Source organism: Agrilus planipennis, unplaced genomic scaffold (assembly GCF_000699045.2).
Source record: "Agrilus planipennis isolate EAB-ADULT unplaced genomic scaffold, Apla_2.0 scaffold123, whole genome shotgun sequence".
Lineage (NCBI taxonomy): Eukaryota > Metazoa > Arthropoda > Insecta > Coleoptera > Buprestidae > Agrilus > Agrilus planipennis.
Genome location: NW_020438894.1, coordinates 494,733 through 511,644, shown reverse-complemented (window position 1 = coordinate 511,644; position 16,912 = coordinate 494,733). Strand labels below are relative to the sequence as shown.

Genomic DNA, 16,912 nt, shown 5'->3' with positions numbered 1-16,912 from the left:
TCATATATAACGCGAAATCAACGTTCAAGTTTGATTTATTTGCTAATATATATGTATATAAAGGACAGCGAGCCGTATTCTCAGATTTCAAATTAATTGCTCAAAGCACAGTAGGTGTACACCACCAGAGGAAGATCGATTGGATAGTCTGCATTCATTCAAAAGTTGTTTTTGGCAAATTGCAAACTCCATAAGTTAGCGAGAGGCTTATTTTTAATGTTAAAATGTAATTTTGCGGTTCTCTTCATAACATAATGCAATCTTTTTTCAGTGTAACAACGTTGTTAAGAGATTACGTGTATTTTGTTCAACGATGTACGGCACGTATTCTGGCTTTTACCGCTTCATATTACAACGTATGGGCAAATAAGCAGAAACGTATGTTACCTAACACACAAACTTAGTTACGACTTAGTTCATCCTACTCGACTACGCTTAAAACGATGTAATTTACAATTATCGGGCGCGTACTTTATATCGAAGTATTTTCTACATGTGTACATTTCAATGTTCTGTTGTCATTAGGTACATTACATTAGGTACCCAGTATTCACTAATTTAATATCCACAGTGTATTTTTAATATAATGAATTCTACCCCCGAGATACGTTTTACATAAACCTTTTCTTATTCTCGTCATATTGATTATGAGCTAAGGGCATAATTTTAATATGAATCAGTAGAGATATAGTAGCTTTACGACCTCCAAAGTTCATAGATGAGTATATATCTTAATTTTATCGTCTAAAGTTGGTTTATCTTAAGCAACGGTGTTGTTAAAGATTTTATGGGAAAATTTACGTTCTATAATTTTATTGTAGCGATTTCCTACCTTAAAAATTTATATGCTTTGGATTCATAAAAAGTAAATTGGGAATATAATTTGATGGTCTACGTTTTTTATTACAGGAAAAGTAATATCTATTATTAATTTATAAATATTTAATCCTTGTCGTTTCGGCGTATTGAATGCCGTCTCAGGTAAACGATTAGACTTAACAATATGTCATGAATGGTGTGTTATAATCAGTATGGATGTATTGTATTTATGCATAAATTAGTGCCTAGTTATATCCGCCTAGGCGGAATGGAAACTAGGCTGCGATATCGACGCTGCTTAAAAGAGTAGCAGTTACCGTGGCATTTATAAAAAGGTAAATTGAAATCTAAAAGGGCATTATGAGGATTAAATCTAAATTGGGCATTAAAAAGTTAGAGATATATCGAAGCTGGTTGGTGTTTTGGTAATTAACTACTCCTGCTGAAAGCATTACGTAATTTAGTCCCAAATAAATGAGTTAATAATCTCATTCGCACAAGTCAGAAATAAAGTCGATGAATAATTCAGGACCGTCTGAAACACAACAAAATGGAATTTGTTTATGACATTGACGATAATCCTTGCTTTATTACAAGTTTGTTCTAAAGGTAATATTATTCAATTTCTGGCAAAATTTCATAACTGTTAAGGTAACTTAGATGAAATGGGGGTTATGAAAAAAACATCTGGCAGTAATAACGGACAAGATAAAAGTAAAAGGGTATTATCATAAAATTCTACCAATAGATATTTCATCAATGGGGAAATAAAACACCTTGACATACAGCAAAACTCAGGTATTAATAATAAGAAAGCAGCGAGGACCTAGATTGGATCAAGAATGTCGTTCTCAAAAACAATGGTCCAAAAGAATTTCAAATAGGTCGAATACTTTAACGATGAAATGTATGTATGTTTATAGCAAATTATCAAAATCAGTTTTCTACTGTAATGGAGCAACTTGGTCCTCAAATATTAAGATGTGGCAAAGTTTAAGTATCATGAGATAAATTGCTGTTATCGTACATTCTTAAGTGTTTAAATTTGGAGAAAATTAAATTGAGAAGTCGGGAACCGTTCCACTGCCATTTTCTACCAATAAATTATTCAGCTGACGTCGCCAAGTACGTATAGATATTATCAAATTATCGACGACGATAAAGGACCATTATTACCAGTTCTTTTTTTTTTGAAACCGTACTTTATTTAATAGCTTAGTAAGCAGTTATTGAGGGAGGCCATGTACTCATCCATTCATTAAGAAGTAAATGCTGACATAATATAAGTAGTGTGACACACATGTATCGAAGAAAGAAGTCCGTTGCCGCCTTCTATATTGAAAAATTCTATTTGAACGGAAAAGCAACGAGAAATGCAAAGAGAATCAAAAGCATTCGCAAATATAAAATGTTATTTTCTACCTGGATAATTTTAAACTCACAAACGAAGTTAATTAAAACTGAAATAAAGACCTCAAACGGAAGGAATAAGCGAACGAATGAAAGAACGAAACGTGTTCAACCAATTTTCATTTCGTCATATTGTTTCAATTTTAATTCAATTTTATTATGCAGATAGTCTTAACGATAAGTATTATTGCGTCTCTACAGTAAAACTTTACTTGTGTTATAATGAATAATTCTTTTTGTCGAAAGAAATTTAATTTCTGCTTCCGAGACTTAGAGTATTACGTATTAAAAAGTCGCTATGTTCTATTCTGGTTTTCAATTACCCTGCGCTTTTAATATTACCAAACCATACGAAAATCTAATTTAGAATGCGAATGTACACAAGTCATAAACCCATGACATGCATGAGGAACAAAAATTCATTTCTCATATAAAACAAATGAGCATTTGGTAATTTAATCTGGCACTTTTATCTTCTTTGTTCCTTAAAGCTCTTTAACAAATTCACTTATTTTAAAAATTTCTATATGTAAGGACCAATGGACCTTGGCACGTAGCGACCTCTTTTTTTTAGAAAGAAGGCATGCTTTATTCCTGCTGATTTTCACACCAGAGCACTATTTGGAAACAAATATTGGCGGCTTCCAAATCTCCAGAAATTTTGACATAGATTTCGTTTACACGTTCTTCTTCTGTTGACATATAGGTAAAGCTTTAGGCTGTACAACACCCAATGTCTCTGCAGCTCTATTCGCAATGTTATTAGTTCCGTTTCTCCTGGTATACTTTTATGGAATTTCCTATGTCTTATCTCAATTGCTAATTATAATAATCAATGAAGAAGTGAACGATTTCCTTAATCAAAGTGCGTTAAAGTAGCACTCCTATATCCACAACCCAGGCTTCGATTCGTGTTGCAAGCATGCACTGTCAACAATCTTTTTCGAATTTCCAAATTAACGTTCACGAGCATACAGGTGGTTTCTTGTGCCATTATTGTCTTTTTCACCTTTAGTGCTTCTTGTACTACGAAGTAAATAGTTAAGTAATAGAAGTAAAAAACTTGGATTCAATTATTTAGTAAAATTGATCTATATTTATTTGTGACATTGTATAACAGAAACAAAGAAATTGAAGTTGCATTCTTGCCAAATTCCAAGTTTCTAGGTCAACGGCAAGTGCCCTATAGCTATGTATTTTAATGATTGGTCGCTGAGACGACAGATGAACAACAAAGTGATGGCGTAGATTTCGTTTCTTCATTCCGAACTAAGAGCCCTAAAGCATTTCAGTTTTCTTTATGATTTTAATTGAGTTTGACATGCTATAAAACGCATTTATTGCTAGCTTAAAGTTTCCAATATTTATAAATCCTTATTGATCAATTATTGCAGAAAAGGTTTGATCATTTAAATATGAATAAGAGCAGTAACAAAAACGCAATTCAATATTTCCAATCAACCGTGTTCATCAAGTTGGCAGAAAAATTAATGTGCGATTTGGTGGCTTTTCAATAAATAATTATTCAGGGCGCCTGCCTGAACTCGTCGCAAACAACGTGCAACAAGTTGATGTCAACGTCGTATCATTTGTACGTAACCATGGTAACCGTGATTCGGGCGTTGTACCCTTTTGCATCTCGAATGTTTTGGAACTTCAAATGTCATTGTTATGGCGGTCTCAGCAGTCGTATTCCATCGAATTTTTTTTTGGTCCGTCGCCATTAATTGGTTTAGTGAAAAAAATAAAGAATCCAGGACATCCACACTATTACATTCCATGACGGCCCTGCGTTGGAGAGGGTGCGTGAAGAAGGTTGCCTAGCAGCGAAAGGACGAAGTGGATGAATAGAGAGGACAACTCGCAGCGTTCAGTTAGACACTGCACTTCTTTCACATAACTTCAACTGTTATGATAAGATAATTGCGAACGTTACACCTACCAGTGAGTAACTAACAGTGCGGTAACGAAAGTGAAATGTTGGTGAGTAACAATTGAATTTTCGAAAGCTATATTCACGTTTTCAAAGTATATACAACTTTAAAAGTTTGTAAAAAGTTGATATTTAACATGTGTAATCGAAATTAACTTCAATAATAAATAAGTAATTGGATGTTTAAATATTTGTAACAAGTTGTAACATCATAGTAAATTTATTCTTTTAGTGTATAACCGCTTGATGTCTACGAGTACCTACTTTCTACCCAGTTTATTTTTATTAAATTCTAACAAAGTGGACCGTTACTTAGTAATATTGAGTAAAATGTCTGATGCGTCACAATTGAATCTCCAATCAGACATGATAAATCCTTTTACAAATATGCACAAAGAAGCCTTTAATGATATAAAATTTTAATGAAATTAGAAACCGCTTTCTCCTGCTTTATTTACACCACCCACCATATGGCGTATGAACGAGTACACGTAAGCGTATAATCCTGTAACTTTTCGCGCTTTATATTTTTGACCCTAATAAGAATTAGAAGCAACTCGAAGCAAGTTTCTTGATTAATGATAATGGTTTATATAAAATACTTTACTTAAATTTTAGGGCTCTGCTTATTGCTTAAAAAGGTGGGTAGTCTTGAATATTTGAACCCTAATTCAGATGTTGTCATTAACTATTTGAAGATAAATAATAATGAAAATGGAAGTAATTTTTTGAAGCTCATTAAAATTTAAAAGGTTTAGTGATTCTGTAAAGAAAAAAGTAGAGGCTGAAACTATTCTAAAATGAAAAAGTGTACCTGACTAAATGGGTGTATTTTTCACTTTAATTATGTGCCACTCCCGATACTTTCCAGTGAACATAGAGCTTCCCTACAGATAATGAGTGTAATACAAACGAGGTGCATTACATCATTCTCTACTATATACGGACTCGGAAATTTTCAAAATATCAGATCGAACAATCTATCCAACAGAATAGAAAACTGTTTATTTAACCATAGCATTTGAAACACTGCAAATTATTAGACGCCACTGACAATAAGTAAGTATTTGTCATAATGGTTTCGTCAGTCCGGAGACGGGAAGACAGTCCGACCACTACCACATCCTATATCCTAATAAACTTTTTGCGAAGAGTAATCTGATCCAGGTCTTTTTTTTTGCTCCTCTTTATTCCTGTTTCTGATTTCGAGGTGTCACTAACTTTAGTCCTTCATGTATCAAAAACGATTCTCTCATCCTATTTCTTCCTTCTTTATTTACTTCCACAGCGCTTTCACTAATTCCTATTTTTTCCAATGCTTCTCCAGAGAGAGCCGTGCTTCAAATATACACCATTAAAAATAATTTTCTAATTTCTCTATAAGCCGTTTGCGAGCACAGAAGTGAAATTCTTTTCTTTTTCTCTTGGCATTTAATTAAATGAAAAAAGGCTCGACTGTTGTATTGTTCAATACTTGAAAAAGTAACGTAAAGTAATAAAAAGTTTTCCATTTAGAAATATTACGATTTAATTTTTTATGAAGTCTTAAATTTCATTGACCTTTGAGATTACAAGACCCTTTAAAGGTCGGAATAAATAAGACATAAGCGGCTCGGTATTCACTGAAAATGTAATTGAAAATGCAAATTCGATAAATCGGATTCGTTGTGATTCCACGTAGATACTATTATGTTGTAGATTGGATAGGGACTATTTTAAAAATATTATTTAATGGTAGAGTTCGATTCATGTAGAGCAATAGAAATTTTCAGATTTTCACAAGTAAACCAATTTAGAAATTGTCAATAGCGATAGCAGCAGGTGTTTCACTCAGAAATCGTAGGTCGGATATTAAAAAGTTTGGATCATATCCAAACAATTGTCGTTAAGCTGAACAACTTGTTTTTAAACAAACGGTAATAAACTAATAGTACTGGAATCGAACAAATTTGATAGATGTTTCTAAAAATTGTAATATAGTTTTGAATTTTCCTAAAGTGTTTTCCTGAGATAGAGTAGGTGCTTTTATCTATTTTCTTCTGTTGAAGGTGGTCATGGATTACTTTGAATACTTTTTATACATTACCTTTTTTTTTAATACTAAAAGCATTTTTAATCACTCTTTGTAATTAAAATATGCTATCACCTTAGTGAAAGCATGATATGAACACAAAAATTGTTTTAACGCGAAGGATATGAAAATTTAAGCAAGAGCACCTTTTCATATTTAAAAACGATTTCTAAAAGTGGATATTCTATCCGAAAATGATAAAGTCCTTTCGTTTTGTAGTTTAAATTATAAAAAACTGTTTGAGATAATACAGTATCCAAAATTAGCCAACTTTTCTTTATCATTGGGAGTGAATAGAGAATCTTATTACTATTCCAGTGTGCTTTTTCTAATCGTCTTATTTTGCTTTCGGGAGTATACGCTTGATGTCAATGGTGATGCTCGGTGCTTATAGCGATTCACCAAATGGAAATCAAGCAATTCATAATATGGTCCTGAGTTGAAACGGGCTATCCAAAAATTCAATTTCCGGAACTCAAACCGTTGATTCCTCATGATTTTTCTTTGTAATGAGAGCCAGTCACGACTAGGGTAACGCGATTTCCATGTAAGTTTGTGAGAATGTCATGAATGAATAATTTATTTATATATCAACTTATACAAATTCAAAAGAGCAATTCGGTTGAACCCTCCTTCGGTGCCTTAAAGAGGCAACTTACAAAACGTCTGCTATTTTATAATGCACCGCCCTTCCTATAATTTTAAAGTTTTTGTACGTGTTTTAGTGGAACCACCATGTAGAGGGAGTTCAGAATCTCATGAACCTGGGCCTTGGGTTGCTTCGCGACTTCTACATGTCTTCTACGTCTTATTAAGAATATTGACCCTCACTGCTTACAATTTACCTAGAGCTCCATTCGTGCTTAGATGTACAGTAAGGCACATGTTTAATAGCCGAGCTGACGTTTTCGTAATGTACAATTTGAATGCAATAAGGCCCGTTTCTATCACATGAGAAAACTCATGCAAGTTTCAGCTAGCTACACCTATATTCAATTGTAAAATATTCAGGTGTTGAAAGAGTTTTAATTGTCATTTGCTTTAAAAGACACCGTATAGGTACTTTGAATGTATCCAATCATGTACGTGCATGCAACAATAATCATTTACAGTATGAAAATTTTGTAGAACGTTTATTTCGCTCCTAGACTTTTCATATTTCCAGATTTCCACTGTTAAAATTTAAAAATGAGTGACTTATTTGTTGTACGAAGGTACTGTTTCTTAGATAAAAATACTGCTTTAACGTAGATGATTTTAACTACTTAATTGTAAGAAGAATTTTTATATTTCTGTGGTTACCTATTGGGAATATATGAAAGCAGGATAACGGAGGGATGAATAAGAAAACTGCGTCCGTTCCCGGGAGCATCGAAAAAAGTTCAATAGGCAATATCGTATTTCTTCGTTTTGTTCATGAAGAAATTCCCGAACAGGGATTTCGTTTAATTAGGCAGAGAAATGAAAGCATTCTGATATCGTCCTCCGTGTGTGTTCATGACATAAAAATAAAAATCATTCGTAATAATGCCTCGGCCGTCAAGCCAAGGACGCGTCGAATCAAGGGCCAGATAAGGGAATAACATTCAATGTCATTCAATTTTAGCCGGCTATTTAGATATATATATATTAATGTGAAGCGCTAAATTCCTTCGAATTTTGCAAAGGACGTGGACTAATAAAATTAGAATATTGATTTAAACAAAAAGTCGTGTGTGCGTTCCTTATTGTGGACACTCCTTACACATGCGAGCTGATTTAGCTTGCATGTTTATGTCAAAGGGTGCGGTGTCTAGTGTAAAATATACAGGGAGATTTCCGCGAATGAGATTAACCACCTTGCTAAAACGGTGCCAGATTTAAATTGATCTATCCATGAAAGTTATTGACATATCTATTGTCAGCTATATACATGTTAGTTATGTACTATTATTTTAATAGAAAAAAAGAAATTTGAAGAATAAAAAAATTTTTAAAATGCTATTAATCTGCCTAAATGTTTCATATATTATTTGATAGAAAAATAGCGATTGATGTGGAATGATACACGATTTCGAATGCCATTTTCTCATATTAATCACGAGAATGTGTACAGACGTGTGTTGCCGTAGCCAATAAATTTCATTTAATGGCTAATAAAATTTACACGAACACTAAGAGCATGCCCTAAATAATAATTGCTTAGATATGTTGAAGTAATGATTCGTGACACATATGTACGTATATGTACTATATGTTCACATAAACCAATATTTTGAAACGACGGATGGCAGGCGACGTTTCCAAAAAATTCTACCTATCTCATATACGAGATATTTTTGAATTTTTCTATTTTTGTAAATTAATTTCACCCACTGCGGGTTCGATTCCCGGCAAGAGAATGACCGTAGCAACAATTCTTTCTCATTAATTTGAGATTATCTGCGGTTGGTAAAATTAATTCACTAATAGCTCATATACGATTTCTCAAAATTCTAACACAATTGTTTAACTGAAAATTTTACTTTAAATCTAAAGTACTTCAAGGAAGTCGTTGTTCGATTTAATTAATTAACTAGTTACCTAGTACGAATAACAACATTTTTAGAAGTACACTTTGTAATCTTCCAATTATGCTTTTATTATTCTTCTGAGTCTCTCGACTGCATTCATTATGAAATCGTTCTTTTGCAACAACTGTGTGCTTTTCATCAGACTGCCAACAAGGCACACCTGTCATCCATTTCGTACATCGTTTAACTTTTTACTAGCCATGATGTATTTCATCTGCATTATGAAGATGAAAACAAGTTAAAACTGCTCCTGCATGCAGATGGATGTTGAAGTACCAAACGGGAAGTATTTTATTGGATGAAATGTATAACTTTAACTGTTATTAGATTTTCGTATCGATTTCACTTAGTGAGCTATTTTGTTTTGCAATTACATTGGCCAAGTAGATTGATAGCGATTAAAATTTGGGAATGGCAAATTTTATTGTTGCTCAGCACTTTGGAGGATACCGTTTCGATTCTGGGTATCGGTCTGCTATGGTCCAAGTTTTCTATGGTTTTCTTGGATTATTTAAGCAGTCATTTCACGAATAATCTTTCACTTTTCTGCCATCTTCATCTTGTCAGTCACATGTTTCTATCTCCAGTCACCACGCACCAATTCCTAAGAACGCAGGCTGAAGAAAGCCTTGCCTCTTACCCTTCGGCGTAATTCGGAGACTGTCCGTTCACCAGCATTTGTAGGAACGAAATGTCCAAAAGTGAGGAGTTACATTAAGATTAATGTATTAATACTTTTAAATTCATTCTCTCTTTCAAGGTTATCAGAATAACGATTTCGAAACTTATTTTACGGCAGGTCAAAAATGTTAAAAATTATGTAGAATACCAACTGAACTCATCGTCCTTTGGACGGTGGTGTTTAATTTTCGCGAAATTTTTATGATTTATGTATATGCAATCAACTATACACCTGGACTGAGAGATATTCATAAAAAACAATAAACACAATAACAGTAGTTTATTATGTGACACTTGACCAGTTTTATAAAATTTGATATCGAATTGGCGCCTGATCAAGCACTGCTCTTTTGTGGGCTTGCATTTAATATTATCTCCTTTGAGACGAAATCGCTAAGTCAGCAAGAATCGTTCCCCTAAATTGCCGCAATCACTTGACACGTATCCGGAGTGCACTGACAGAAGCTCTCTAAATCCCTTTTCCTTTTCAGGCAGGAGCTGCAGTTTCGATACCGGCTCATCCATCTACCCGTTCAACTAACAAGCAATGCGTTCACTACTAACAGCATGTCTCCCTTGCAAACGTATTTCCCGTTGGACAGCAGTCGTGTGTAATCATAACAATAACAACAATATCGATAAGTTGAGTTCGAAAACGTTCGCTAACGTTATGCGTCGAACGCTGTGAGAACGGCGTAGCGCCGTACGCGCTTCCCAAACGTACGATGCCGTACATTGTATAATGTACTCGATGGTAGAAGTCCAAGACAATTTAAGACGCGAACAATTCAATCGGAATCAGACGAGGCATAACAGAGACATTGATAGCAATAACAGTGCGGCCGACGAGCAGAGCTATGAAAGCGATGTGGTGGTCGAAACCAGGGACCATAGACCCCTCTATCGTAGGGTTGTACGATACGTAAAACAGGCCTGGACTGGAGTGAAATTTGCATTAGGTAAGTTAGCAAAACAGTAGTTGATGCATGGTTCTTATATATTAAAGCGAACCCCAAGACACAATCCTTTGACGGGCTCCGTCATCCCCTTCCCACACCGATTGTAAGTAAAGAAATTGGTTTTGTCCAAAAAGTTTGTGCTTTACGAAGAAGTTATTTTTTTAATAGATTTTCTGAGAAATCTGTTAATAACATAAACCCAGGCGGACTACAAACCGTTTAATTTGTAGAATGAAGAAAATATTTTTTTAAACTATTACTAACATATTATTGAAGATGATTTCGTAACTGAGATCAGTGTGTTAATAAAGTTACTGACAGTGCTACGTTAAAATTGTTTTGTTTTATTAATTTTTTTATTGCGCAAAGTACGTCCAATAAGATATTTTAACGTAAAAAGATGAAAGTGATTTAGATATGACCTTTTTCTGTAGTCTATTTCATCCCCAATCGCGTAGGTGCACCTCCATATCTTTATTTTTTTGCCAATACAAAGTGGAATTTCGCATATTGTAAAGTGACTCTTTTCAAAAAGCAAAACGTACAATTTATCAACTATTGTGTTGCAACGGTGGAAAGACACACCGATAGTGAAAATAGCGTCGGCAGTATACCATCCTTTATTCACACTGTCAACCAAGACACCTTTAAAAAATGGTTTATTTTTTTCTTGTCACAAAATAGCAACTACCTCTCTGTTCCTGCATTTTGTAATTGGGTCATCCGTCTTGCTGTTTATACACATGCATCATTTGACGTTTTTGTTGACCCAACTTGATTGTATGGACCTCTGCGTCGGTACAGTTTTATTTATTATTCTAATTAAAATTACCGAAGAGAGGAACATTGCCAAAATAATAATTTTTCTCTTAGATGGGTCAAAAATTTCTTTTGAATATTATCAACGTCCAATTTACATATGCACCATTTTCAAAATTGATGCTGCGTCAACGAGCGGTGAGAGAAATTCGAAAAACGTCCCTATCTGTATAAGTTTGTTCCAAAGGAGTAGACTTTCATTTTTATTTTTATGACTTCCTCCGCATCTTCCACCTCAACACGAGAACATAAATATACAACTTGTCTGCTCCAATATAATATGAAACTTGAAGAAAACGATCGTTAGAGAAAAAATATGCGAGAATATGAAACACACTTGCGAAAGACGCACGGCGCTAAATCAAAATCTGTCAATATCTTGGATCGCCGAGAAAAAATCGTATTGTACACACTTTCATTACTGGATCGAAAATTATTTATGGTGCATCTAAACGCCGAGGAGTAATAACTAGCGAAGTATTTGATGTATCGATGCTAAACAATCTATTTGTAAGAGAGGGTGTTCTATCTTAGGAAAAATTCATTCTGTATTTCAAAAATGTGCAATATGAAAAGTGGTATTCTAAAAAGCTATTGTCTTACAATGCTAAACGATGAAGCAACTGAATAAATAACGTAGGCAATTTTATCATTGTAACGAGTAGCTTATTGTCTTGATGGAACTGCTCGCTATTATTTTGCAATTAAAATGTTGAGCTTCTAGTAGATCCAGTCAATCAGAACAAATAAGTCTCTTTAAATTAACGTAGATGTATAGATGTCTCCCTTATAGGTACAGACTTAAAAATACAGTATTTGAGAAACGTGTTTTACCAATAATAACACATCAAACAGACGTTTTCTTTTCTTTGAACTCAATAGCTCGTAATAAATTGAGACTTAGGTGCATGCATTGAAATTCAATTCGAAGTAGGTACTCTTTTTGGAGAATCGCGACATTGTAGGTGACAATGGTGTACGGAAGTCACCTTTATGTAGGTACATCTACTGACACATTGCCGTAGAAACTTGCTTTCCTTCGACAATGAGAAATCTATTCAGCGAAAGCTCTCACCGTTCTCCAGGGCTTTACATCGTACTCGAGTAGATCCACCCAAAGACACCTATTTGTATATTCTCAACACACGCACTTACGTAAGATGTAGAGTTATTTTTAGAAACGATAGAATTGATAAGATACACAATCGAAAGGAAATATTTTGGTTGGTTCGATGGTCATACGACCAAAATGAAATCGAATTACTATGTTAAATAAACTATTATCGTAAGTGTATGAACAAATGTTTGGTACCAAATTGTTAGAAAGGCAGACACTTCTGTACCACTGGGTTAGAGGACAAGCAATTAATGATCTCAATTACGGTTATCTGTGTATCTTCCTATATCAATCAAGCAGTTAACTGAGCTGCCTAAATTGGATGATAGTGTAATCAATCTAGAACATTATGTTCTTGGTTAAGAATTTATCGAAACTATCAACTTTCGATTGTGATTTCAACTTATTAGTTTTCAAAAGATATAAATCCCTACAAAGAAGATAATTAATATCGAGCAACTGGCAGTATACTACCAACTGAGAAAAATGTTGCGTATTTAAAATTGTTGTTTCCATAATGCCTTTTATGTATTTGTCAGCTAATTATACGTGTATGAAAAATTTTAAGTTTATTTGTTTACCACCATAGTTAGATTGAACTGAATCCGTTGAAACAGTATAAAACTTTCTTCGGTTACATTCCTGGAAATCATTACAAGTTTCACGTCTGGTAAAGACACTTTGATTTCATTCTGCAGCGCTTTTATAACCTTTATCAACTTATAAACTTCGATGTGAGAGAACACTAACGAAATTTCAAAAGTCAAACGTGTAATTATTCTGTCACAAACCTTTCGTTAGAAACAAGTACCTAAGTACTGAAGCGTTATTACGTTTTATTCTATACAAGTGACGATTTAGAATTGAGAAATAATATGGCGAAGTTTTTTACTTTTTGATTGGATTACGTATATGTAAATCAACGTTCAATTATCATTATTATTTCTCTGGTCTTCTTAGTTTACACTGGTAACTTTGATTGTCATTTTTAATCCTTTTTTGAGAGATGTCCTGTTCCGGATGGACGACAGAACACTTCCAACAGAATAAAAAGTGGCGGAAAGCAAATTCTGTTGTAAAGACAAGCAAAATAGGAGAAAACAAATAAAATTTTATGATATAAAATAAATCAAATTTTAATTCACAATTTATACGCCAATATGTACTATCTAAAGTTTAATAGCGAGCTTTAATGAACGTTCCAAAACAAATTGTGGCTGATGTAATTACTTCTAAAGATCGATTGCGTCCAAAATCGGGCTTAAGTAGACTGGAAGTGAACGATCATCATTCTATCCGTCATATTTACAATTGGAATTAAAGTAGCACAGTCAGTCTGTTATGGGAAAATTTCCGAGCTGTTGAACGACCTTAAAAGGATTATTCTGCCGTGAATGATCATATCATTGAGTTTCAATACGTAATTATGGAAGGAACGAAAGTTCGGTTTCTCATTTTTTACATAGCACACAGCGCAGCAAATTCTTCTGATAAAAACTATTAACCAGCCAAACGAGCAACCACAATTTTAAGTTAGACTTCTGCTGCATTCTTTCAACGACGCACACGATTGAAGAAACATAACACGAACTTCTGTACAGTTTCTGCTTAATATCCGTTATACTAATTGATGATATTATTACGACTTTGCAAATAATGTAAAAAAAAGATAGACAGGTATGTACCTAGTAATCTTTGGGGAGGTTTTTCCGTTCTTTACAAGAAGTTTATTACATCAGAGGTGGTCCTTCCGATTGCATACGATTACTATATCTTGACTTGGCTTTTTTGTTAGATACATAATTTATTGTTTCCAAGTATTGATATAATTTTGTTTTGCGTTCTTATCCTTAAATTTTCTTGAGGATGAAAATTTTTGATCGAAATTCTGACCTGCACTGTAGATTACAAGATGTGAGGTCTTTTTTAACATTTTTCTTGTCAAGTAAGAGAATTGGTATCTAGAATGTTCGTAAATGTGTATCTAAAGGTAAGCCTTAACTCATAAACACTTTACAGCTGTGTATAAAAGTTAGTAGGCGCCTAGTATGTACTTTGATAGAAGGAATGAACTATGTAGTGTTCTGTTATTTAAACATTTTATGGTGCTGTTTGTGTTGTACTATTGCAATATACGAGAATACCATTGGAATTGCTATTCGTATCCTCCATTAAACGATGATCGCATATCGAATAGTTTACTTTTGAACTAAAAATGTTACCTACCTGTTAAACTTCGAACTGATATTTTGCTTACATTTGGTAAATAATGCACCAATAGTTTATCCACAGTAGTTTATACATGTATGCTGCAGACGTTTGCCAGAAAGAGTTGTAGTAAATGCGAGAAATACGTAAAACACTTGAAAGTTGAATATGCGAATAATAGTTCATATGTCACCGTATCATTCAATAAATGGCGTAAAACAAACCGAAAACTAAATTGATTATTCAAACATTATCGTCGTTACACCTGTTGAAGTATATTGTGGTACAATAAGTTATTTGTAACAAATTTTGTGTTTTTTTGAAGACTAAGCATTCTCTTGAAATTAGCCGATGACAGGTATATCTAAGTAACCGCATCGTTTACTGATTTTATTTATTTTTCAAAATGAAGAACTTCTGAGGTATCAATACACTTGCTGATAACTCTTTGAATAAACTCATCAGTTATTCAGATCTAAATAAAAAATATCCTGCTGCTGATATCTTTACAACTCCCTATTTATTTAGATTAAACACGTTAAATTTATGGTTTATATACAATTAATCTTTCTTTAAGATTTACTAGAACGAATTTTTACAGAATTATATCTTTCAATTAAAATTTATTACTATGAAGATGATGAAACCCGATATTTTTTTTAACTTTATTATATTACTTTGATCATTGTATATAAAGAAATCACCATGAACTCTTTGCTAGTAATTTCAAATCTTATTTTCTTAATTTTGTGGTTGGTTGTTTCTTCTGTTAGATTGTTTTTATAGAATTTCACGAAGCATTGGACAGACAGATGTGCCTCTTTTTTGAAATGGAGTATACATTGTACTCGAGTTTAGAAAAAGGGCTTCCTCAGCAGCATCAAAAGAAGGATAAAGATCATCCAAAAAAGTACGGCAGGCTTGTAAAAAACATGTCTCAAGATACTTTAGGGCTAGTCTAATTCGAGAGCTAGTGGTAATTACTACACACAAATGAAGAAGCGCTTCTTGTTTATGTGTTTTTGTGCTATTTCTTTGATCGAATACCTTGTGCGGGACGATTTAGCGGCACCAGTGCTAATTGACGTTGCCCAGAGTGCCGATGTAATATTTGTACGTGAGCTCGTATTCCATCTTAAAATTCGACGGAGGAAAACCACTTCAAGTCAAGTACATTCATAAGCATGTTTTTGCGACGAAGCGGGTAATTACCTACAAACTTAAAAATATATTTTAATTAGCATTATATTCTAATGCGATCGCTAATCAACGAGATCCGATGGATTATTTAGACTAACGGAATGAAATGATCGGTTACGTTAGCAACACTGATACTTGCTTCAACCAACAACTGAAGGACAAATTTTCCATCAAGGTTAAAAAGTATCAATAAGTGAATACAACACAAAACAAATTGTTGTTGTGCATAATCCTTGGAAATAAATAGTATCTTTTATTATTGTACCTTTTTATCAAAAGAAAGTAGGTATCATTTTGTTAATATATATTAAAATTCAATATTGAACTTTTAACGTTCAATGATGAATGTGTATCTATTGTCGAATTAGTGAATGAAGAGCAGAAAATTAGTAGAAATGTTGCAAAATATAAAAGGTACAAAGGGCTTTAAATTCAAATCTGAAGGTAGCTAATTATCAAACAGATCGTTTGAATGCTCCCATATTAATCATTGGGTGCCGAGTGCAATGGTAGTGATATTATTGTTATTGTACAAAATCGATCGCAGCAGTATAGATAAAAGAGAATTAATGACTGTTTTTAAACGAACAGAATTGTACAGACTTTCAGGATTTCATAGAGATTAAGTAATTAAATTAGTCGTTTAAGTTTAGAGTTGTACAATTTCGTATGCAAAATTATCAACCTAACTAAATATATTATTTTAGAACCTATTTATTTGATTAAAATTTTTAAGAATACGCATCCCACTTTAGGAGACTTTTTTTAATTTCCTTTTTTTTCTTCAAGGTAAAAATAAATATTTTTGTAAATATTTTTTGTGTTTTTATAGCTTATGTACAAAAGGATTATAAAAAAAATTCTTATTCCATAAAATAATTAAATAAAAAAAATCGAAATTTGGCAACTTTCTTCTACACATTAGGTATACCTAGCCTTCGAGATCTCCACTGTACAAAGAATATGGTTGACTATGTAATAAACGGACAGACTGACAAATAAATAACCATATAAGGATTTGGACATGAGGGTAAATTCTTTGAATCGATACGCATAAGTGTATATAATGATGTTAGTGTTTTTACACCACTAGCAGTTCTTATAGACAGGAATATTTCGCGTGAACAAGACGGTTCTGCCAAT

General features: G+C 33.3%; 1 protein-coding gene across 7 annotated transcripts in view; it reads left to right on the top strand.

Moving 5' to 3' along the window:
* Nucleotides 1–16,912, top strand: part of LOC108739386 (Kv channel-interacting protein 1) — a 73,340-nt gene that overhangs the window by 25,280 nt on the left and 31,148 nt on the right. For 2 of the 7 annotated variants that reach the window (XM_025973073.1, XM_025973074.1), the window contains exon 2: nt 9,958–10,425. The exons of 4 other annotated variants lie outside the window; for them this stretch is intronic. In XM_025973073.1, the coding sequence (XP_025828858.1) occupies nt 10,209–10,425 (217 nt within the window). In that variant the 5' untranslated portion in view covers nt 9,958–10,208. Of the gene's footprint in view, nt 1–4,002; nt 4,213–9,957; nt 10,426–16,912 lie in introns of those variants that run through there. One more of the 7 variants, XM_025973072.1, reaches the window with a different exon arrangement.